Source organism: Anas platyrhynchos, chromosome 14 (genome assembly GCF_047663525.1).
Source record: "Anas platyrhynchos isolate ZD024472 breed Pekin duck chromosome 14, IASCAAS_PekinDuck_T2T, whole genome shotgun sequence".
NCBI classification, from domain to species: domain Eukaryota; kingdom Metazoa; phylum Chordata; class Aves; order Anseriformes; family Anatidae; genus Anas; species Anas platyrhynchos.
In genome coordinates, this window is record NC_092600.1 from 11,826,640 (window position 1) to 11,851,806 (window position 25,167).

A 25,167-nucleotide genomic window follows, 5' to 3' on the forward strand; every position below is an offset into this window, starting at 1 on the left:
AAGATCATCTCATGGGCAGAAAGACTGAATGAGGCAGGCTGCGCTCTTGTGTACCTCCTCCAATTTCTCAAGCTTTATGCCTGCCAGGGTCGTAGGTAATGGTTAATGTGGCTGTGCTTGGTGGTTGGGGGAGCTGCTGGGACTCATGACCCTGATTTGCCAAGCACATGGGCACCATGAACCTGTGAGATTCCAAAGTGCAAGTTCATATATATGGAAACGATAGCTTCAGGAGAGTCAATGTGAGTCTCTGGCACAGAGTGCAAAAGCAGATATATTTTATGTAGTTGGGTTTCTAGCTTGGCATGAGTTCTCTCTTAGCTAATGTGCTTACCTGTGCTGGTCATAGAAAAGCTCACAGGGTTTGTGCGTGTTTGCAACAACTGTATCTTTGATTGCCACGTGGACATAATGCAGATCGTAACACATGACCTGCGTCAGAGCCTGACATTTCTTCATATAAACTATTCAGCAGATGTTTATAAATGTATTTGTAATCTTTAGCTGTTAAGATCAGCTAAGAAACATTTTACAAACAGGAAGAAATGTCTAGATCTTCAGTGAATTTATTTGCAATGTATAATTCATCCAGGTGTATCTCTGAATTGACTCCTAGCTTGAGAAGCCTAAGATATGGCTGCCTTCAGACAAGTTTCAAGAAGCTCATCCTGTTAGTTGACATGGCATTCCAGAAAGAAAAAAAAAAAAAAGAAAAACAACAAAAAACACACACCACTCTGCTCTTTGTGGTTTACTATGAGAAGGATTTTTCTCAGCCTTAATGTCTGCAGGGGGTAGTTACAAAAGCAGTTGGTCTGTCATTAAAGGAGGATGGAGGAGTCCTGTCTGACTGAGCAGTGTGTTCATTCTCCTCCATTAACTCTCTGCTGAGATCTACAGCTGAGCTGACCAAATGGTGTCAAAGTGTCTGTGCTTTTTTTTCCCCACTATATTCTCCTCTTCTCCTTTTGAGAAGTCTTATCAACTCTTGGCTTGCAATGAAGAAGCCAGCAAAAGGAGAAATTGCTTTATGAAATGTCTAGACCTAATGAAAATAGAGAGTACCAGGCCTCTCATGGGAAACTCCCTTTCAGAAATATCCAAGAGAAAGATGGTTAGAATTAAGTTTTATAGGAACATTTAAATTCTGTTGTGGAATACTACACCAGAGATATCCCTGTGTGAGGCTTAGACCAACAACTTGGCCTATTATGATCAACAGTTGTAACAGTTCCTTTCTTATTGCCCTGTGTCTGTGTCACAGGACAAATAAATCAAACGCTGTACTGAAAATTCAAAATAAAAATTAAGCCTGGCGTAAGTTTCCTCTGAATATCACCGACAGCCAGACTGCCCAGAGCATCCAGTTCCGCAGCGAAGTCCAATTTATTCTTGCAGAAAGGTCTTTTCTGAGCCCCCTTCCCAGGTTATTTTTTATAAGGGCAGGTGATCAACTTGGGACTATTGTCACAAGTTCTCACCCCCGCGGGCTGCTGCATAGCCCTGGGGTGAGTGATAAGTCCAGGTTACATATACACCATGACTGGCAGAGTGGAAGATTTTGAAGTACGATGTGCTGTCTGACCACCCAGGATGGTTAGATCCTTTCCATTGCATGACCATCCCTACTTTGGTGAACTCTGCTAATTCTCTTGTGCGGTGTGATGTACAAGTTGCAATGACTGTGCTGTAGGGCTGCTCCCAGGGATCCTCCAAGTTAAGGAGATTGTGTTTGGTGCAGGAGTGGAAGCAGGTGGGGCATGATGGATGGGGGACATGAAATGATCTACGTGAGTAGAGCTGCTGCAGGGCTGATGCTGCAGGTTTGCCCTTTGTTTGTATGCAATATTTCAACTCTATGTGTTGGGGCTAGGCTTGTTCTGGATGTGGCTTGCCAGGGAACTGTGGGGACCTCAGGTGCCCAGAGGTAAATGAGGCAGTTCTGGGGCAACTTTTGCACTGTGACTCCTTCTAGGAGAAACAGTGCACAATGTGGGTGTACTCCTGGCTGGCATGTGTTGGCCCTACCTTGTCTAGTCCTATTCTAAAAGGACGTTTCAGTTCCTAACTGCACGGATGGGTCAGTCACATGAACAGTGCCATGCCCTTTAGCCCTGGTGCATGCTTGGGGCATGGATGTCACAGCACTGGCTGTTTGGAGCTGGGAAGGAAAAACCTGGGGAGAAGCAGAAGCAAATTGAAGAGAAACTGAGAAACTGGTGCTGGGAAAGGGCAGAGAGGGTAACCACGGGCAAGGATAAACCAGGAAATTTTGGGAAGCTGAGTCAACAGACCAAAACGAAAGATCAACTCAACTAGCTATTACCACCAAACCTAAGAATAGTTAGCTTAAGAAACCCTCTTGCCCATCCTAAAAGCTTCCTCAGTTCTCAGCTGACCCTGAGGATTTGTATTTGTATCTGCTACAGCAAAAGAGAGCTAGTTACTTTTGGCAATATTTGCTGTTGGGAAAGTAATTCTGTTGGTGTACCTGCCCAAAAGGATGCCAAGTGCCACTGTGTTAGTGAAGACTTACAAGACCCTTCACCCTGGTGATCTCATATGTCCTCACTTGAGGCTTCATTTGAGGAAAGAGGTCTCACCTGAGGGTCATGCTGACACACATAGTACATCTACTCTTGACAGTGCTGTGTCTGATTTTCACCCGGAAGACATCTGGTAGGTCTGAGGCTCCCACTCCTGCCTGTGGTGGTGTTGGTGCAAGGTGAGGTTTCTAATGTTTAAGAAGTCATTTGGTGGCCCAGTGTTCATCTGATTCATCTTGTCTGTTGGGAGGGAAATTCTCTGAAATCCCACTTCTCGAGGCCTGGAGGTTTCCTGACATGTTGGGTCTTGGGCTATCGGCCAACCTTTGTGACCCACTTTGGGTCACCCTCAAGGCCTCAAGTGCTGACTTACACCTGCCTGGCCTAGCCTCCTGCAGCCATTACCCACTGACAACCCTGCCCTGGAGGAGCCCCAGTACCAGGGAGCTCCCCAGCTTGGTTCCCCTGCTCTGTCCCCAGAAAGCAGGTTCACATCTGCTACTTGTCCTTGATGTGCCATCTAGGAGCATACCAGGATCTCCATCCAGATGCCTGGCCACTAGCCTTGCGGTCGCTCAGAAGGTCCGGTTGGGCAAAGCCTGGTTCTGCGCTCTTCCAGGCATGCTGAGTTTGTCCTGCCAGTCCACAGTAGCCAGATGAAAGCAGGGCATAGTGTTTGCATCCTAATGTGAGAAGGCTCCATCTCTCCAGTGGGGGTGCTCCAAGCTCTGGACCTAGTGCGTGCTTGTGGTAGGAAGTTGAGTCTGAAGAACAGACCTTGGTTGGCGTTTAATTGCACAGGCAGATGAGTCTGGCACCAGGCAGAAATCGTGTATGAAGCAAAGAGCCTGCTGGTCTCCTCCTTGTGGGCTGGACTGAGTTGCAAAGAGCCAGCAGTACGTACCCAGAGCAGAGAGTGAGGTGCGCAGACCCTGCAGGCAGCCAGCATGGGACAGCACATCTTCTGCTCCACATGCTGAGGCCCTGGGCAGCCTAACCTCATGAGTCTGGCAGATGAACAAATTGCATGGGAGAGGCTCCAGAGCAACGGCACCTTTGCTGAAGGGAGACAGCAGGGGAGTGTGAGCCAGCCTGGAGACAGTGCTAGATCTGCTCTCGACCAGAAAGGAGGGAGCTGTAGAGAAAATGAAAACAATGTTTGCAAGGACTTCAGGAATTGTTCCCTTGTTAATAGAACTGCAATTTGTGGAAATATGATGGAGGGTGAAGGTCTGCAAATACTTAGAGGAATAATGAGCATTGTAAGCAACAGGCACCACAGGGGAGTATGAGAAATAGATTGTACCAGACAGGCCATTTCTGCATAATTACACAATTAGCGGACTGGGGAAGACAGCGGATAACCCTTCACAGTGTGCTGTGGTGTGGCATAGACCTTTTTGGAGACTGGAGCACCAATTAGCTGGCATAGCTTGACATATGAGAAAAGGATTGATGGAGGGAGAAGTGGCCGTGCCAAGCACTCGTCTGTCAAGGAGAAAAGGGGAGATGCTGCCTGGGCAAATGGCCTCCGTGCTTACTGCACATCGTACTGGTAGCAACATGGAGGGAACGCTGTGGAAAAAGTCCCACATTGGGTTCTCAAAAGGGATATTGCAAATACCTGGGAGAGAAGAGAATAAAAAAGTGAGATGGAGAGTTTTGACAGTGAGCATAAAAGGATAATCTCAGTTTTAAATCTGCAAGAAACACAGCTATTGCTTTTGGGCAAGAGCAATTCTAGGCCAAATTATGTAATGAGGAGGAGCTGTTTGGAAAGCAGTAATTCTGAGAGAGCCGTGGCTGTATGAGAAGATAATAGTTCAACAGCAGACTGTAGCATGAAGTGGTCCTGAGCTCTGTGCTCCCAGGTATCTGCTGGTGAAGGTGGTAGTAGGTGGAATCTCCCAGGGCCAGCTGTCGCCTTAACTGTGCATTCATGAACAAGGCAGAGGTGAATTGGCAGTGACCCAAGGTAGAGGAGAATGGGCTGGCTGGTGAAAGGCAGGAGGCCTCCCTTTGGCCTGGAGGAGCCAAATATATGGAGTGGCTGGGAGAAGAGAAAGTGAATCAAAGTCTGGAGATGGCTGCTCTTGTGCTTTGTGCCCTCACATCTGTCCAAGAGGCAGCCTGTTGAGGAGAAAAGTTATGACAGGGATTTGCTGCCACTTCTGTTTTTGCTGTGGATTCACAAGCCATTCCCCAGGCACTTCTGTCTGTGGGTTAGAGAAGTTACGTAAAAAAAATGCTCTCTTCATAGACCTGAACCTAAGGCAGCCCAGAGCAGGGCACAGATTAACATCCCTAGCATTGAATAGACATGGGACGGTGATGTGAACAGCACTGCTTTCTCTAGATGGACTCTGTGATGAAGTAGCGTCTGTGATGATGTTTTCTTTTCTCCTCCATTCAATCAAATGCAGTAGATCCAATTGTTCTCTTCCTTAAGTCACATTTTAACTGGGCAAATATGACACAGAACAACACCTGCTCTGCATAATTTACTCATCTGTCTGATCATGCTCTCTACCCACAGCACTGCAGTCAGTGATGCTGTATCTACTTTTCTCAGGCTTTTGAGCTTCCAGAAGATGTTTCTGGGGAAGAACCATTTCATTTAGATAGAGAGGTAATCTCTAATTGCTAAACAATATTCTGTAAAGCAGAGTTTAGGTGTTACAGTAGATGTCCTTGCAGAGCCTTTCCAAGTAGCATGATTTGGTGGGTATGGCATTGGCAGGACTTTTCATAGGCACTTTCTGGTCTTGGCACAAGACCAGAGTAAAGTGGAACCCATGTTGAGAAGAGGCTGGGAATCTCTTCGTTTCATGGAGCCTTGTGAGCATTTTCACATCTGACATGTCCTGCATATAGTTTCTGACCTAAGATCAGGTCTCTAGAAGCTTCCAGAGCAGCTTTTAATTATTCTTGTTCCTTGTGGTCTCAGACTCTCCTGCCCAACCTTTCTTCTGCCCAACTTGTGCCTGAATGGGGGAATGAACGTGTCAAATGTGCCTTTTCTCTCCTTAGCCATGTGGCTATGGGTTTGGACACAATTTGCAGAGCATTCTCTAGCTTTGGGCAGCAGCCTTTAGATTGTAAGTCTGAGGGTCTAATGGACAGGGAGGGGAAACGATGGATCAGGGGATGCACAAGTTAGTGCATTGCATGTAAACAGCACCTCCTATAGATTTCTCTAGGTCATGCGTGGACCTGGCATGATGTGTAGCAGTGGATCACGCAGATCCACTCAGATAAGAGATGGAGGTATCCCAATGCCTGTTGCTGCAGGGTTCACACATGCAAGGGCTCTGCATCTGCTTCCATTCCTCTGGTGCAAGACTGACCCGGTGAGCAGGCAGAGGGCTGAGGGGGGGGTGGGAAAGCTTCATGCTATCACTTAAATATAAACATTCCTAAAAGCAACTTTCTGATTTCTTTGTAGGAGGCCATAACCTGCTGGGGCCTTCAGCACTTCAGCAGAATTGCACCCAGAGAAAAAGAGAACATAAGAATTCATGGAATTTTCCCCCAAACCTCCTGACCTTTTCTCACCAGACATACTTAAAAGGCTTAGGACTGAAGCATGACTGGAGGAGGCCCTGTTCATTGATTGCACATGAAAATTGCTGTTGATTGCAGAGACATCACAAGGAAAAGGATTTTTATTTTTATTTTTTTATTTGAAGGAAATGGCAGACGTCTCTAGCTGGGATGAAAAGTGTCTGGGAGGATTTCAGAGAGACTGAGGGCTGGGGACAGTTAGGTAAGGAGTTGACTTCTGCTTTCAATGTGGCAGGGAGAGCACAGGTATGGTAACTGAACCACTAAAATTAGGCTGACCCAGACTGGTTGGAGAGTCAGTGCCATCACTGGTAACATACAAGCCCTTGGTGCTGCTGCTTCCAAAGCAAAGATGAAGCCTGTGTCCAAGCTCAGTGCAGATTGCTTGTCATGTCCGTGGTGGGCCGTGAGCACCTATTGTCATAAGGAGTGTCACAGCGACTGAACTGGCTGCTGCTGTGTGAGGGCAGCCAGACATCGAAGGTTGGTGGTGTGAGGCACCCCAAAGAGGTGCTCACAGCACCCATTTCCTCCAGGAGAAGAGCATTGTACAGCCTCGTGGAGCAGCTGCAGAGGCTGTAGTTTGTCTAAGCTGGCAGTGACTCTTCTGTCATTAATGTTCAAGAGACAGGCTTGCTGAACATGTTGGGATTGGGGAAAAGCCATCCTCGGGAGATGAGTCAGCACTGGCTTTCCTTTCATCCTCTCTGCTTACAGAGGAAAACACAGCCAGGTTTTATTGAGTTGATAACATATGCTTACTTCTGTGAGCAAAAATGCGTATGGTTATCAGACATAACTGTGACGTGATAAATCATGTCAAGATGAGGATTTTGTTCCGTAAGCATGAAAAGAAAAAGAAGATGCAATGCAAAATATCCCACTCAGGCTGGCTGGGTAAGGTCTCAATCATCCACAAGGCCTGTGCTGTTATAGCGCTGTGTTTGCATGCACAGTAGGGGGTAAGGCTGGACTAAGGAGTGTGCAGATGTGAAACATGAGCGTGGCAAAACACCTTTTGTGAAAGAGAGACATCAAGTGATGTTCAGATGGAATTTATTCGTGCCCTTATTGAACAAATAAGGTTTTGCTGTTTGATTTTCCTTTAACCTGAATGGCAATGAAAGATGTGGCAGCAAGAGGTGTAAAAAAAGGACGATATTTTCCATGAAAAATACGTTCCAGCAGACAACGCTGTAGCACAACTTTTATTGAACTGATGATCCAGCCAGTGCCAACGTCATTCCTTCTGGCACAAGATGCTTGTTTTGAGTAGATAACCCCAGGATCTGTTTCTGACCCTGCTCCTGGAGGTGCTGTCTGTGCCTCGATGACAGGGAGGCTGTACTACTTCCCAATAGCTTTGCTTCAGAGACCCTGCTGATAGGATTTTGTGTATCTCCAATTTGCTGTCCCTCCAGATCAAGCTGGGTCAGGAGCCTGAGCTTTGCTGCTTTCATGATGTCATAGTCTTTCTGCAAAGGCTGCAGTGTTTTGTAGGAACAGGGCCATGGAGAAATGGTATCCAGCTGATTGCCTTGATAAAGCAAAAGGATGCTGACAGGTACAGTCTCATTGTATCTTCCTTTATTCTACTTCTCTAGAAATAACGTATAAGTATTTCTGGCTAACATCAATTTTGTGTTGACTCCACTGTTAAATGGGTGATGACAGTTCAAGGTATGGACCATGTAATGTTACACAGAGGTTCCCCTGAAGTTGATGGCCACCTCCTGGTGATACCAGTGAGAGCAGAGTTAAGCCAATACCAAGAGCTTTTGAAAATGCTACGATTTAAAATGGGTCATTGTGCTCCCAAGATTGCTGCCATAAATACAGTCTCAGAAGCTTGTGGAGTGTGCACGTCTGCCTTTGCTTCTGAAATTTGGAGACCAGAGGAACTGGAGTGGGCTTGCTGACTGGGTTTCAGCAAATATCAAGTAGCATTGATGGGTCAGGTCTTTTTTTACTTTTTATTCTTTTTTTTTTCTTTTCTTTTTTTATGTCTCCATCAGGCCAGGGGATACTGTATTAATATTTTTTTTCCAGACACAGACCTTGCTATTGCAAGCTACGCTGTTTTCCCCTGGAGTGCACACTGCTGTTCTGCATGGGAGTGGTGCCTTATATCCTCCCAGAAAAGAAGCCAGTATGCAATGCAGCAGCGTGACTCTTAGCTGCGGACTCCGTTCTCCACCGAGCCGATCTGGGATTTTTGTTTGAAGAATTCATTTAACAGCTGCTGACTGCAATGGATGCTGTGTGTGGGAAGAGGTAGGGAGGTTCTCTTTCACCTGGTCTTGGTTCTGACTTCCTGGGGATTATTAAGGAGCCTAAATTTATTAGGCTGGCATATAGGCAAATTATAACGAGGATAAGGACATTCTGCCTGGTAAACTCACTCTGCTGCTCACAGTGTGTTGTAAAATCAGTATGCTGTATTTCATATGAGAATCAGCTGCACTTATGTTATGGCTCAATCTTTTGTGTAATTATATGCCTCCTGTTTGTTAAGCTTAAAGTTGTACAGGAATTGTAAAGAATAGAAAAAAAAGCTTGTTGATTGTGTTTCAGGTTGTAATTCTCCGTAAGACTGTTTAAATAAATATGCACTAAATGCTATTAGGTAATAGCATAAGGTATACGCAGACTGTCAGATGGGACATGTGGGACTGAAATACCTTTCCCACAGGTTTTATTATATCAGTATATTCACATGAGGACTGAAGTGCTTGCTGGATTTAGCCCATATGTTCGTGTGTCAGGATTGTTGAGGAGAGAGTATATTCCATATGTTTGTGATGCTAAAGCTAGATCTAGAGGGGTGGGTCCCCACCCTGGGACAGGGGCCAGCCACTTGGATAAGATATACAAGATGCACACCTGCCAAGACTAAAATTGATTTGCATATAATATTCCTTGTCTGTCACAGGTGGGTCTGTGATCACTGCCAAAGTACAAAAATACCCATTTGGGGTGTTGTTGCTGATGTTTCTTCCTTTCACATGCTCTAGGCTGTTTAGGATAGTGGTGCCAGGCCAGATACTTCCACTTTTGCTTCTTAGACTTTGTCACTTTTATCTTCAGACGCTGAGGCTGTGCTGTCTGTTTCTGTGCATAGTGTCACCCTTTGAACACTGTTCAATGAAAGAAAATCCTTGATTATTCATTAATTTGAAATAGAGGGGAAAAAAAAGTAGGGTATCTTTACTGCAGTTGTTAACTTTAACAAACCTGCTCCAAACACAAGAAACTTTGAGTCTTTAACTGAAATGAAGGTATGTATTTGCCCAAGTGGTGGAAGAGCTATAGTTTATCTTCAGGAATGATGGGGATGGGAGGGAAGCAAAAAAACTGCAATCTTCATGTGAAGGAACCTGTGGTAGAAGATAGTTCAAGGTGAAAATAAAATTGTAGAAGATAAAAAAGGAGGGGGTAAATATGTTGGGTTTTCTGTTTATTTATTTTTATTTTCTCTTTTATGAGAGATGTCCATTCAGGAGATATGCTTGCAAGAAACCTATTGCTGAAACATCAAAGTCTCTCAAAACTCTGCAGATCTAACACTAGGTTATCACGCTGAGGAAAGGAAACTGTGTCTGGGCCTCATTATGTCTGATAAATGCTGGCTTATTCATTTTGATGGCTGAATTAATCACTGGTGGTTTACATTGGGCAAGTGACCATGATGGATTTTCATTCATATGGGCTAGCAGAGGAGAGTCCTAAACATAAATACATGTAAGACACTCTTGAGGATTCAAAGAAACCAGTTTCCCAAGGCTGAGGAAAACTGAGCAAAATTGATTGGGTATTGAAACATCCACAGGAAAATGTATGTAAGAACTGGAAGCTCTTTGAGCAGAGGCCAAGAAAGTTGAGATTTCTGAGTCAAGAAGGAGGACAAGGTTTAGCTAATAGTCATCTGAGCTTGTTAGCAATGAAAGCAGCAACTGGAGCCAATAAATATGAACAAATTTTGAAAAGAGAAAAATAGGCAGCAATCCACCTGCATCTGGAGATACGGTATATAGAGGACAAGCTAAAAACATCTAGAGGGAAACTGTCTATCAGATACAGCTACAGAATTAAGGGACCCTAGAAACATATTAGTAATATGGAGTATAGTTATGAGTTAAATAGTGAAATAAACATATGGAAATTTCATTTGTAATGACTTAGAAAATGCAAAGTAGTCAGTAATCACCATTATTCTGTATTCAGAAAAGAAACAATATGATGGGTTACTGTCCTGTGACCAAAAATCCACAGAGGATGTTAAACAACGTCTATCAGACTCAAACTCCCAATGAACAGGCTTGGTAGCTCTTATCTAAGCGTTCAAAGCAGGTTTGCTTAGGTACTTGCCAGCGTATACCTGTTAGCTTCTCTTAATGCTGTATCCAATGTACTCAGTCTGGTGATGTCCTACATTCAAATTGCAAAATAATAGAAAATAAGTGTTTTAAGTTTTCAACTGTATCTCACTTGCAGGCAAAGAAGCAACCAACTAGCATGTACCAAAAAGTTGTTGCTGTCAGGCAGTTCATTGTTCTGTGAAGTGTTTCTAGTGAGATCATTGTCACTAGCAACTTGGAGGTGAACATGAGATCACTGATGGAAAAATGAGCAAGCTGACACAGAGACTGTTGGAGTTTCAAGCAGCAATGGGAAGAAAGAAGCAGGAGAGGGTGATCTGAATGGCTAGCATACTGGCTGTTTTCAAACAAAATGAAGCTTTACCACAGAGAGGGGTGCTATGAAAGAGCAAGAAATTCATCCTAGTTAGAGAGCAGGAGAACTGCATCCTTCAGAGCCAGGACTTGGTAGGAGCAGCAGTAGAAACATAAGAGAACAGATTTTCCTTGTGAAGCTTGGTGCCTGAATGTGACTCTTGGATGTTAAAATGGCCAGGAAGGGGTGGCAACAGGGATTTTGCCTCTGTTTTTGCCTCTGTACACAAGAGAATGGAATAGCGCCTGTTTTTTGTGTTCTTAGCTTAATTAGGATTGCAAAATGGGATAGCCGTGAATACGATCCCTGAACTAGAGAAAATGCCATTACAGCAAGCAATGGAAAAAAGCTTCATCTGTTTAGCTTATCAAAAATAAGATTGAGGGATAACTTGATTACAGTGTGTAAAGTACTTCCATGGGAGAAAATACCCGTTGCTGAAGGGCTTTTTAATATAGAGGAGAAAACAGAGAAAAAACAATAGCCGGACAGTGAAGCCAGATACTCTACTTCAAAGCAGGCAGACATTTTTAACAATGAGGGTGATTAACCGCTGGGAGAAAATCCCAAGGGGGATGATAGCTCCTTCATTTCTTGATGTCCATGCACCAGGCGGGAGTGCTTCTCCGTAAGATATGTTTTACTCGCATGCTTAGAACTGGATTTGATTCATGGATAACTGGATTTACTATGTTACCCAGTGCCTTATAGCTTATGGGTCTTTGGGCCTTTGAAGCCCATAGCTGCATCTGGGAATGATCTGACTATACTCTGGAGCTTTCCAGCTGGGGATCCTGATGGACTTTTGAGGCAATGTCAGCATGGCCTGTCCTACTGAAGGGGATTGGGCTGAGTCACTCATCACATGTTGGACTTGTGGAAAAGGGCTTTGTTAACCCCTAAGCAGATGAGACATGGGCTTTATCAGCCACCTTGAGCTCACAGAGAGTGAAGACAGATACGAGAAATGCAGGTAAGGCTCTCTCCAGGTATTGCTTCCTTTTAGAAAGACCTTCTGGGACAACAAAGATCTGGGTGCAAGACCAGGTGAAATTGCTGTTTATGGTGGGAGCAGCAATATGAGGAGAAAGGCAAGCGTAATCCCTCTGCTGGGTTGAAACAATGAGAATGGGTTGCAACCCTCTACTCTTTTTCTTAGACCTCACTGCTTCTCACTTATCACTGAAGTTTGGACCTCAGGAGTTGCCCCAAGCACTTACTTCCACAATGCTCCAGAAGCTGTTCAGAACTTATTTGTAGCCAGAGACAGAGTCAGCAACAGAAAAACATCTCTGGACTTAATGTGTCCAAGACACTCTCAGAAGAGCTGCTCTCACACTGTAGCACTACTCCCCTGGTCCTCCCACTGTAACCCAGTGCATCTTTTCAGATAACTGGGAGCAGTGAGCAAATAGTTAAAGTTTTGCTTCTCCACCCAGTGGTGGGTGTTGTCAGTGTCAGAAACAATATAAGAACAGTCGGAAGTTGCAGCTGGCAAGTAACATTTGGAGTAGCAGTTGTGGGGCATATAGATCTGGTGTGGACTGTCTTTTCCTGAGACTGTAAACAGTTGTGCAGAATGTCCGAGAACAAGAAAAAAGGGAAAGGAAAGAGCAAAAAGAACAAAGAAGGGAAAAAAGGGGAAAGAGAACCTGACCCAGGAAAAGGTACTTCCCTTTTTTAACAAATTTTACTTAAAGGAAGAAGACAGAAGCAAGAAAGCCAGCAGGAAGGTACTTGTGGGTTGCCTGAATTGGTGCAAATGATAGGGAGCATTTGTCAGGCAAGTGTGGAAATCTCTGCATCTCATTCATATTACATGCTGTTACAGGTCTGCTTCCTTCTCGAACTTTTATTCTTTTTTAATATCCAAAGCCCAAGAGTACAGGGCAATGTACTGTTTAAAAACAGCAGCATTCAGCTCCTGTCACGGTGATACGGTAATTGAGGGGCGTTGTGCTAATTCTCTGGGGGTTCTGGTGTGTTGTGCTTTGTTGTTTGGTTGTTTTCTTGCTTCTTCTTGAGGTAAATATCAAAAGCTACTATTTTGGAGGATCATAGGAACTTTTCCTTGAGATAGACCAACTCTTTCAGATTTAAGTTAAAGCCTCACTTTTTGTGGTAACTGCATTGGGTTGCAGATAAAGATGTGGATGACAAAACTTCACTCTGCTGATACGCTTATTAGAGAAACTGGGCTATTCTTTAGAGAAGATCTGACTGTTCTTGCTGAATGAACAAGGCAATACTTAAGATGTTGCTGGTATAAAATGTCTAGATTGCCTTTAACTGATAAGGTTTGATTCCTGAGTAAATGGGGAGTAGAAACTGGGGAAATGTGAGAACCGTCTTGGAGAGAGACAGAAGATTTGATGGTAAAGCAGCACAGTGTTATTTCATTCTCTGTCATGGTATCAGGGAGGGATTATCCCTGGCTGTTTCTTATCTGTAGTTTATCTGGCAATGTATTTGGACAGAGCAGCAGCTCTGTCAGGACTTCACGTTTTATCAGCATTGAGAAGTTACAAGCTGGACCAGTTCCTGGAGGAATCTGTCAGACAGTGTATCTCTTCACTTGTCTGGATGCCGTTCTGCTCTTGGTCGTACTACCATGGTGCTTGAGAATGCTCTTGACCTGAACAGGCTTGCTTTGGCTTCACACTGGTATCAGGATTTGTTTGCCCCTAGCCTTTTTCATGCCTTTACTCGGAGCACAGCCAGCCAGCTCTGTTCACCACCCAGTAGTGCCCTGGGCATAGGGTCTTTTGTGGGCTCTGCCCCAGAACTGCCAGGATGGCAGTGGGTGCTCATGCAGTGGTGGTCTGACCTCAAGCATGGTCTCCTACTTGTGACATCAGAACTTAGCTGCTACTGTGGGATCTGGGAGGAGACTTTTGGGATAGCTTTGGGATGGAGAGCTCAGAAGCACCAAGCAGAGGAAGCAGCTGCTTGAAGATGACTGGATTTGCCTAAGGGGTTCTGCAACATGCAGGGAGTGAGGGCTGTCTCACAGCCATTGGCAGGGACAATCCTGCCCCTTAAGTGCACAGATAGGATGATACAGTGCCTGTATCACGGGCATCTCCTCTATTGTAAGCAAGATGGAGGGGCTGGGGGGATTGAGCAGATTGGGCACAGCTGGGGAATGATGTGCACTGAGACTGCCAAGAGAACAACCACCTGCCTTGAACCTCCTGGACCACGGCAGGGCTGTGGGGCTGCATGTAGGGGAAAGGACCAGGCATGAGCTGAGGGGTTAGACCACTCTGTTTTCTAGTGCTGCATCAAAGCTCTGCAGTAGCTCCCTGCTCCAGAGGAGATAGGTAAAGAGAACTTCCACCTGTGCAGTTACATGTGCTGACAATCTAGTCCTCTGCTGAAGTGCATCGTGGGGGTGTTTTATCACATATATATATATATCCCACAACAAGTCAGTTTGGCCAGAGTGCAAAACACCTTTTTCTCTAGCAATGGCTGCAGAGTGGAATGGGGAATGATTGCATTGATCCTTCCTGTACTTCCTGTGTAGCCAAAGAAAACAAAGGTTCAGGGTTATACTTGTGCAGCATGAACAGATTCCTTTTATTACATCTATTAGTAGATTACTTAGACACAGATCATTCCTTTGTTTTATATTGCTGCAGAGGTTGCCCACTGTTTGCTCTGTATGGCCATCAGAAGAAGACACTTGGTTGATGGCCTGTGGTGTTTCTCAATCAAATCCCACTTTGATTTGGGTTGGCTGGGACAGGTGGAATTTGTGAACACCTTCTCCTAGTGTAGGTCTCTTTTCCTGCATGGTCTAAAGGGCACTACAGTGGTGACTTTCCAAAAGGACTTTTAGAAGGGAAGAATTCCTCCCCAATGCACTTCTGAACAGATTCCACAGTCCTGGTACGTAGACTTTCACTCCAGGTAGCTGAGTATCCCATGGACTCTACTTTTTCATCTTGTGTCTGGACCTCTGACTGTCTTTCCAGCATGCTCAGGCTGATGTAAAAGCTTAGGCCTGGCACAAAACAAGGAACTGGAAGGCCACTGCAATTTGTGTTCTCTATTTTTTCCCAGGTTGTAATATTTCCATGTAAATGGAGTGTGCTGACCCCTCTGAAACCAAATGGCAGAAGAGGAACCTACAATAAGGCTTAAACAGTCTCTCAGGTGACAGGAACATACATTTCAGTTTGCCAGTGTAGAGGAGACTCAGGAAATTATTATAGAAGAAAAGCTTTCTTTCTTCATGCTGTATTCTTTACCCATTTATGGTTGCTGAGGGCCAAACTTTATTACTTGTAGCATTCTGATAGTCTTGATCTAACTTTTGTGCTCATAGATCTCTGCATAAGAAGTTTCCCCTAGTCAGCCCTTCGTGGCATGCTCTGTAGACATCCCCAGGACAGTTCTGGGTGGTTTAAGGCAACTGCCCAGTGTGATAGAGCTAGTCACTGCCAGAAAATTAAAGCAACAACAACAAAGAATTCTTATTGATCAAGAGAGCTGAAACAGTAGTTTCAGGAAAGAGCACTGATGAATAATAAGGTGCTATGCTTCCCCTGAGGACTCTCAAACTTAGGCAAGGAGAAGGTTCTTCCACTGCAGCTTTTAACATGATTTTGTGGCTTATGTGAATGTGGACAAGAAGCTAGCTGATCTCATGTGAAGTGCTATAGCTTTGTTTTGAGTACAAGGGCTATCTTTAACCTAAATTCACATGCGTATGCCTCTAGTCATGAAACTGTCCTAAAGTGAGTGCCTTGGCTCCAGATTTAGCCAGTGGAACAACCTTTGGAGGCCTCCAGAGGGAGATGATGTCCACCTATGAAGAAGCACCATCAGGATCCCTCTTTTAGATGTATGTAACATACACTGAAAGATAGACAGACTGTGTCCCACTGTGCACATGTGGCAGGCACACCCTGCAGGGGCGATGCGAGCTGCAGAATGTAGCAACAGACCGACAAATAAATATACAGTGTTCCTGTAGTGCTGGCAAAGTTCATGTCTGTAAGAAAGTTTCCTCACTGCAAGAGATGATGGAACTTTATCAGACGTGGATGGCTAGGGGCAGTCAAAGACATGATACTAAAGCAAGACTGGGGGATGGAAAAGAAGGTGCCATCTCTCGCTCTGGAAGTTCTGTGGTAGACTTTGGAGAACTGGGCCAAAATGACCAGTGAGAACGCAAAAGTTAGAACAGAATGGGGAGGAGCAAACACCACAGCTTTGGCAGTGGAGTTGGAGACCAGTGCACCAGCCTTCCTGGGGAGACAGGCAGGAGTAGCAACAAAAGGAAGGAAGCCTTGGTAGCAAGGTAAGCAAGCAGCAAATTGTAAGGGGAAGGGCTGTGAGACTGGACAGTCTGTGCTTCATCTGTATTTCTGTGAGGTTGCTTGGGGAGAAAAGACCAGAGAAATGTAAAGCATTCGGCTGGTTAAATTCTCCAGCAATTCCAGACATTCTCTCTTATTTTTACTTGGGGGTGAGGAAAACATTGCGTGTGCACTGAGCTTTTGTTGTTTGTCAGTGCTAATAAGGCCAGCGGTACAGGAATGGTGCCATTTTCTTGAGCTGCCCACGGCAAAGGTTCATACTAGAAAACTGTTTGGAGAGCAGGTGGAGTCTCTGCAGAGAGTGTCTCATTTTTCAGTAGGAACCAGCTTGACCTCAGTTCTCAGATGAGTCAGGATTTGATAGAAGGGTTATGTAGAAAGGCATTGTGATTGAAATTCCAGGGGTCTTAGGGAGGAAGGGTAGTCCTGAACGTGAGGCAGTTGTATTGAAGCACAAGCAGCTGTATGTTAGCCAAGTCTACTAGCATGGGGTGCTTTAGAGTGCTGCCATGTTAACACAGAGCTCAGTGAGGGATTTGAAGGTTCCTTGCAGATACCAGGTGCAGGCTTCATGGTGGAAGTTCATGCTGTTGGAGTTACTCAACAGTACTGCAACCAACATAGCTACTTCACTGCTGGTTAGTGTACTTCTGAATGAGTTCCATCCACATCAGAGTGAACATGCTCTTGAGTTGTTCTTAGTCTTCTGTTTGTAGGAAATATACCAGTTCCAAGGAGCTCATAGAAAGATTAACCAAAAGGTTTGTTTATAAGAGGGATAACCCACAGCGGATATCCTACAGTAGCAGTTTTGTTTTCTATAAACACCCAGACATACAAGGTACCAGCTGTCAGCTGTACTCCAGGATCTGTCCACATGCATATTTTCGCTAGAGCATTTCCACTGTCTAAACTAATGGACTGTTGTTGCCATTGCCATGTGGCTGAGAGCAACGTGCAGTAACTTGCTGAGCTTTGGGAATGGAGGGGTTCTGAGTCACAAGCTCCAGTGATTCATGCTGGGGTAAAGGAAAAGGTTTTTGCTTCCAGCTGCTTTCTGGTCCTTTTTGCTGGAGTTAGCTAGCCCTGCAGAATGGATTGATAAATGAGCAAGTGGCTCTGTTCCTCCACTGCCTGTGGCTCACAGTGTCATGTGTTAATACAAACAGAAGGGTTATAGGAGAGAGACACAGCAGGGCTGAGGAATGATCCTTCTCTCCTTTCAGGCAGACTACAGGGCTGGGATCTCCTAGCTGGGGAGCAGGATGGAGCAGAGTGGTCCATTAGTAAAAAAAATCCCACTGTGGATCCAAAACCTCACAAGTCAGAGTCCTGGGCACATCATTTCCAATCCCTTTTTGGAGGTGGATGTAAGTAACCCGTGAAAGCCAGTCTCTGGTGAGAAGAGGAACATCTGGAGAAGGGCTGAGCATAGCCTGGCTGCTGACCTTTGGGGTCATGCCCTCAGCTCATTCTCCTGCCTTTGTTAGTGTGACAGGTTCCAGCTGCAAAGCAGCTAAGTGAAAGCTGTGTTGCCATGATCCTTTTTTCTGCAACTGGACTGCTAGCCTTGCGCTCAGAGTGCTACCCTAATCTTCAGTCTCATCTCAGCACTGGGCTCTAGTGGGACTGCAGCACATACTTGAACTCAAAACTGACTGGAGAAGATGGGAGGACACCAGGGCAGGGTAAGTGTGTGGACCTGCATCCCATTTCTGCTGCATAACTCCAGGGGCAGCGAGAGGAAGGGAAAAGAGCCTTTTCTTCCTCTAACTCGTCCTCATTTCCCCTGGGACTTCAATGAATGCTTTCAAGTATGTAAGGGGAGTTCAGTGTGGAGATCATATGATCCTGTGCCTTTTCCAGTGCCTGGACACTTTGCTACAGAAGGGCTGTGCTCTTGCAGTAAGCAATGTGGCTGTAGGGAGGATGTGGAGCTATGGGTCACATATGGCTCTTGCTTGGATGTGCTTCTTCTCTTCTGGAAGTAAAACTCAATGAAAAATAAAGTGTTTCTTGAAGAGAACTTGAAGACCATAAGTCCGAGAGCAGCTGAGCTTGCAGTTCATGATTAGGACCAAAAATAACGGCTGGTTCCTTTGGCTAAGAAATTGCTGGTCTGCGAATTCCCAGCAAGGGCTGGCTGTCCGCTCTGTGCTGGAGACTGTGTTCAGGGCAGAGGCCAGGAATCGGTGAGATAACCTGATGCTATTCTTTGGGATAGCTCCAGCTCATCATCACTAAGGATGAGGCTGGAGGTGAATGGAAAGCCAGGCAGAAGCCCCCCCCCAGCTCCTGATTCTCAGAGTTTCTTTGGTGCTGTGTCAAGCTAGTTACCCTAGCTTCTGTCATCCTAGAGGCAGGTCACACTCCACCAACACCAGGGATGTGGAAGATGTGCTGGCAGTAGAGGTAGTTTGGGATGGCAAAGACCTGTAGTTCAGACATGTGTCATGTGTTGCATTGACCTCTTGTCTGGGGCAGAATAACGAAACACATGATTAGGAAATGTGTGTCCATGAGGGAACCTGTCACTAGACCCACAAGGACCCAATTGGAGCAAAACTGCAAGGTCCTTAACCATCTCCAGAGAACATGCTGAGCAGTGAAAGACTTGAATGGACACTCATCCTGGAAACCATGTTGTACTCCAGGTAGAAAGCTGTGTTTTGAACTGAGATGACCTGTGATTGTCCCCCTCTGACAAGGGCAGTGTTACAGTGCTGCATTTTTGAGGTGTGCCAAATTGTAACAACAAATACATGTAATCACAGGATGAATTAAACATTTAGGTAATTAATAACTCAGGAAATTAGGTTTGGCACACTCAGTCAGCAGCCCTATGAAGAATTTTAGTTCAGGCATGTCTGGAAGGTGAGAACTTGTCAATATGAGGGAGAGAAGCTTTGCAGAGAAGAGCTGTAAGACACACAAGGCTTGTCTCCATGCAGTAATGGTGATGATCACACTAACGAGGAGCCAGTGGTCCTGGAGCTCTTTGACAGCTTGTCTCACCCTTACAGTGCCCTTAGATTTTTGACTACATATGCAAGTCAAAGCCCAGCTTATCTTGCTGATTTCTTTTCCATGGTGGTGAGTGAGAGGGGAAGGGAACTGCATTTGCTCTCCAAATCTGAGACTTCTGGCTGGCAGCTCAGAAAAAGAAAGACAGACACAAAAGTATGAGTTGGACAGAAAGGTGTTCTTCAGGGAAGCAGTGAACATTTAAATTATCTTAAACCCACGCTAAAACTGAGCGCCCATAAATTCAAAGCAGATTTCCTACATTGTTCACTGACGTTTGGAAGCCCTTCAGAGAAACCTCTTTTTGGTGTCAGAATTTGCACATTTGCTTAATTTGAGGGTAAAATCAGGTTAAAATCTATCAGCCAGGTTCTCAACAGATGTTTCTCTGGCCTAAGTCTTCTGGCTTTGTTAGTCTGTGTATGATGTGTACCAGCTGAGCATCCAACCCTCTTGCTTTCAACAGCTTTTTGATTGGAAGGCTGGGACTTTATTTCAGCTACGAAACTGTATATGTGTACATGTGTTTGTGCTCACATGAATTTTTCATTCCACTTTGAAGTCCGTGGCACTTTGCAAGAGTCCCCTGGTTCCTGATGTGCTCCAGCCCTTGTGGAGGTGTGGGGGATATTCAGTTTTGGTTAGCAGATTACTCCAGCAAAGCCTGTACCAATCTTGTTTCTCCTTGTATGCCTCTTGCACACCTCTTCCTCCAGTGAAACCACAAAGCCCCTCCCACTCAGCAGTTTTGTCTCTGGTTCAAAACACGCCAAAATAACCCTTCATGTTCAAGATGTTTCCCACCCCTTGGCTTAACCTGTGCACTCCTGGAGAGTAAGGTCCAAGGGATGGGGAGTTCCTTTCCCTTTGCTACTGGACTCCCCCAGGCAAACTGCTCGAAGCTTTTGTGCCTCGAGTGCAGAGATTACCTGGAGTACAGCGATGCTCCCAGCCAGCAACAGCAGCTGCTTGGTATCACTGGCTCACCAGTGCTCTCTCTTCCAGCCTGCTGAATCTCTCTCCCACTGGGGATCTTTTCACTACTGCCTCAACTGGTGCTGTGCTGCAGCCCTGATGTGTGCTGCTGTGTGCGGTGTTCACATCTGCTTCCAGCCATCTCTGCTTGTTGCGACCAACCACTTATCCTTGGAGTACTTAGTCTTCTGATCTGGAAGTCAGGGATGGGGAGCAGAAGAAACCCCACTATGATTCAGGTGGAAACAGTTAGAGACCTGCTACTCCACCTGAACTGTCACAGGTGCATGGGGCCAGATGAGATCCACCCAAGGGTGCTGAGGGAGTAGGTGGATGTGATTGCTGGGCTGTTTTCCATCATCTATCATCTGGAGAGGTCCTGGATGACTGGAGACTTGCTAATATAACTCCCATCTATAGGAAGGGTTGTAAGGAGGACCCAGGGAGCTAACTACAGGCCTGTCAGCCTGACCTCAGTGCCAGGAGAAGTGATGGAACAGGTCATCTTGAGTGCAATCACACAGCATGTGCACAACAATCTGAGGATCAGGTCCAGTCAGCATGCGTTCATGAAAGGCAAGTCCTGCCTGATCAACCTCATCTCCTTCTATGATGAGGTGAACCACCTGGTGGATGAGGGAAAGACTGTTGACATAGTCTGCCTAGACTTTGGCAGGGCCTTTGACACGGTCTCCCACAGTGATCTCCTGGAGAAGCTGGAAGCCCATGGCTTGGACAGGTACACTCTTTGCTGGGTTAAAAACTGGCTGGATGGCTGGGCCCAGAGAATGTTGGTGAATGGAGTGAAATCCAGGTGGTGACCAGTCACGAGAGGTGTTCCCTAGGGATTGGGTTTGGGACCCATCCTCATTAATATCTTTATTGATGATTTGGATGAGGGAACTGAGTGCACCCTCAGTAAGTTTGCGGATGACAAGTTGGGGGGAAGTGTCGATCTGCTGGAGGGTAGGAAGGCCCTGCAGAGGAACCTGGACAGGTTGGATCAATGGGCAGAGGGCAATGGGATGAGGTTCAACATGGCCAAGTGCTGGGTCCTGCACTTTGGTCACAACAACCCCATGCAGTGCTACAGGCTTGGGGCAGAGTGGCTGGAAAGCTGTGCAGAGGAAAAGGATCTGGGGGTGCTGGTTGATGCTCACCTGAACACGAGCCAGCAGTGTGCCCAGGTGGCCAAGAAGGCCAACGGCATCCTGGTTTGTGTCAGGAGTAGTGCAGCCAGCAGGGCCAGGGAGGTGATCGTCCCCTTGTGCTCTGCTCTAGTGAGGCCGCACCTCGAGTGCTGGGTTCAGCTTTGGGCCCCTCACTGCAGGAAGGACACTGAGGCTCTGTAACGTGTCCAGAGAAGGGCTACGAAGCTGGGGAAGGGCCTGGAACAGAAGTCCTATGGGGAGTGGCTGAGGGAACTGGGGTTCTTGTGTCTGGAAAAGAGGAGGCTCAGGGCAGACCTCATTGCTCTCTACAACCACCTGAAAGGAAGGTGTGGGGGGCTGGGGTCAGCCTCTTCTCACAGATGTAGGAGTAGAGGGAATGGCCCCAAGTTGCATGAGGGGAGGTTTAGATTGGAAATTAGGAGACATTTCTTCTCAGAAAGAGCAGTCAGGCATTGGAATGGGAGGTGGTGGAGTCATTGAACCTGGGGGTGTTCAAGGAAAGGTTGGACGTGGTGCTTGGGGACATGGTTTAGTGGGTGACATTGGTGGTAGGGGTATGGTTGGACCAGATGATCTTGAAGGTCTTTCCAACCTTAATTATTCTATGATTCTAGTCTCTGATTCTGTGACACACAGTGCATTTACCAAGCACTAAGCAGATACACTATCAAGCAAAATAGAAGAATCACAGTGAAAAGTAAAGAATTAAAAAAAAAAAAAGGAAAAAAAAAAAGAAAAAATGTGCCTTCTGCCTGTGGGAAGCCTCATAAAACCACACAGTGCAAAATCCAGGGCCTACCTTGGACTGAAGAGAGCACCTTCCTGCTGGTAGCAATGTTGGCTGTTACCCTCTGAAAATGACAGAGCTCTCTGTTTCTACCTGGACACCATCACAGCTATTCTGCTTGGTGAGGTGCCCAGCTTCAGCCACGCACACGCTAACTTGCTGCTCTCTGCAGGAGAGAAGCCTCCTCAGACCCACTATGAAGTAAAACAAACAGAAAATCACATGCCTGACTTCCATCAGGCACAGCAGCTTGTGTAGCAGTGTCATTTCTACATCACACACTATCACAGTGCTAGGCTGGCTGACTTCTACTGTGAGCAGAGAAAATTGCTGATCTTGTCTTGTGAAATCTGGCTGCCTAAAAATGATGGAGGTGCTAATGTGATGCAGATCCAGAAAGTCCTGCTAACAGGTCCTGGATCAATAGGTCACGGTGCTGGAGCAGGGCAGGCCTGATTGCTGCTACCCAAGAAGCAGTTTGTTTCCCTTCCAGAGATCATGCGCATCTCATCTGCTCGTTCAGGCTTTTGCCTGGAGGGTGAGGACAAGGAATGCGATGAACTTAACTTTGGCGCTGAAGTATATTTTGATTAATATTTGTCAATAAATGAGTTTAGGTATCTGTATTTGTGCTGTGTGTCTGCATGAGAGGGTCCTTTAATGAATGCTCTAATGAAATCTCTGGATAGTTGTTGGGTAACAAACAGCTAAAGCATGCATCGCAAAAGAGGTTCTAGCATTGCAGAGATGCCAGTTATATGATGTTGAGAAAGAGATTCAGTCCAAAACCGAAATTATCCTGGATAATACATGAAATGATGACTCAGTACCAGAAGTAGTGTATGTATAATAATGTCCATGCTTTTGCTTTATGCAAAAGAACATTTCCCACAGTCTTTGGAAATGTTCTTTTGCATATGGAAATGTTCACACCCTCCAGGTGTGAAAAGTCTTTGTCCAAAATCTGATTTAGTTAATCCTGAGATTAACTAAGAAGTTAGTTAACTAAGAAGTTAATCTCAGGAAGATGGGATGCCTATTTCTGGATGTCTTCCCCACAGCCCACCCTGCTGAGCCCCAGGCATCTGCTTTCTGGCCAGCAGAGCTAGTGAGACTAATTAGGAATAAAGAGACTTTTCTGCAGTCTGAAGGGGATGCGTTAGGATCAAGGAAGAGAACTGATAAACTCCTGTGTATCTTGGTTTGGAATACCCTGTAGGTGGATTTCAGGAAGACATTGTGGCAAGTAATAGTGGTAGCTGGGTGAAGAAATGGTCAAAATCTGGAGGAATGTTTGTGGGTGATGGTTAAATAAACACTTGAGTTTCCTGCAGGAGGCAGGTGGTGAAGGACAGTGCCCATCCTGTGCTGCAGTGGTGGTGTGTATGCACCCATGCTGCAACAGCCCTTTCCTTAACAATGCTGAGGATCTGATTCAGCTTTCCTGATTGACGGTTCTGCACTTTAGGCATGAGGATAAAGATTCGTTGATAAGCAAAGAAGAACTGTCAAATGAAAAAGGTTGCCATGGGCAAACAGTCTTCATCCAGCCAGTGTGATGTCTCTACTGCAGTTAGGGAAGAGTCTTGCTACGTGAAGACATCCTGAGCATACAGGATAAGTTGGTGTAAGTATACTCTTATGAGCATACATAAGAATATGTCTACATAAAGACATCCTGAGCAATCTTTTTTGTCATTTGCTTAGATACCTTAGGAGGTGAAGTAGCAGTAAAGGCAGGCTACAAGTTTGGGCTGTGTATAGCCCCATATGTGTTGAGTACAGTGCATGCTTCTACCTCTTCAGCGATCCTCTCTCTCAGCTCATTTGTCAAGGCAGACTCAGGGATGCTGATCTGTGCTGCCAGTGACAGTGTAGGTGCTGCAGATGCTTCCTAGGGCATGTCACCTCAGCCTGTACAGACTTCCCAGGCTTTAATTTTTTAAATAATACCTCTAGTTCTACTGCTGGCAAACTTCAAGGTGTATGAGTGCCTTTTCTGCAGACAACAGCTGCAGTACTGTTGTTGTTGTTTAGATCTTTTCTAACCTGCATTTCAGGGAATTGTTTCTTTCTCTGGTTGAGCTTATCCAGAGCTCCAGCAGCTTCTAGCAGCTGATGGGCTGAAGGTGAAGCAAGAGGTGACAAAGAAATGTTGTGTGATGGAAATATGTTAATAACATATTTCAAAACCACCTCTATCTCCATAGCATGTATTTAGTTGTTTGTTTCAATTACTAGTGCTTCTGGAGAGGTTTCCTTTTCTACCCTATACTTAGAAAATGTGGGCAGGACGTGCAATTTTAAGAACAAGTCTAGTGTTAGCAGGACCATTGCTCACTTCACGTGTTGTAACATTTTGTGTTACTAAAGTTTTGAGTCACATAGTGTTTGAGAGAGATGACATGAGTCACAGCTCTGGTTTTATGACAGGGTTAGGTACATGTCTTGTTCATTTTGGGGGGTTAGGAAGAAAAAACAACAGAAAAAGCAGTAGCAATCTGAAGCACTGCCAACAGTTTTGGTGTTATTGCCAGAAATGTGATAATCTGGTATTTCCCGTAAAGCCCCAGGTGCTGTACTTGCTTTATTTTCTGGGAATCTCCAATTTCTCTTATCCTTTGTTATCACAGCAAAGCAAGACAATGCACCCTTTCTGGGGCCTAAATATTCAAAATATCAACAAGTAATAACAAACCTCAAACACATCTCTGGATGGACGGCTTATTGTATTTAATCCAGTATCATCATTTTTGAGAATGAGAGGCATAATTTATTATTTCCAACTCAGCTGGGCTGAGTTTGTGCATCTGTCTGTCCACTCCTCCTTTCCCCTGCTTTCCTTTGTGGTCTTCTCTGCAGGTCAGAAGAGACTCTGATTGTCTCTGGTACTAATTCTTTTCTCACCCTCATGGAGAACCACATGTCTCTGAGCCTTTTCCTTCTCTTCTGCCACGTGCAAGCTTAGCATGTGCCTCATTGTAGTACTCAGGAGCCCTGGCCTCAAAATGGCTTGGGTGCTTCCCCTAGCAGGG

The 25,167-nt window shown here is 45.5% G+C and overlaps 1 protein-coding gene across 9 annotated transcripts in view; it reads left to right on the forward strand.

The window, feature by feature from the left end:
* The window catches only part of NRG2 (neuregulin 2), a 172,687-nt gene that overhangs the window by 66,034 nt on the left and 81,486 nt on the right, over positions 1 to 25,167 (forward strand). The window contains exons 2-4 of one of the 9 annotated variants that reach the window (XM_027468097.3): positions 5,992 to 6,312; positions 7,532 to 7,674; positions 8,160 to 8,384. The exons of 6 other annotated variants lie outside the window; for them this stretch is intronic. In XM_027468097.3, the coding sequence (XP_027323898.1) occupies positions 8,366 to 8,384 (19 nt within the window). In that variant the 5' untranslated portion in view covers positions 5,992 to 6,312; positions 7,532 to 7,674; positions 8,160 to 8,365. Of the gene's footprint in view, positions 1 to 5,991; positions 6,313 to 6,813; positions 7,675 to 8,159; positions 8,385 to 25,167 lie in introns of those variants that run through there. 2 more of the 9 variants (XM_072023205.1, XM_027468096.3) reach the window with 2 other exon arrangements.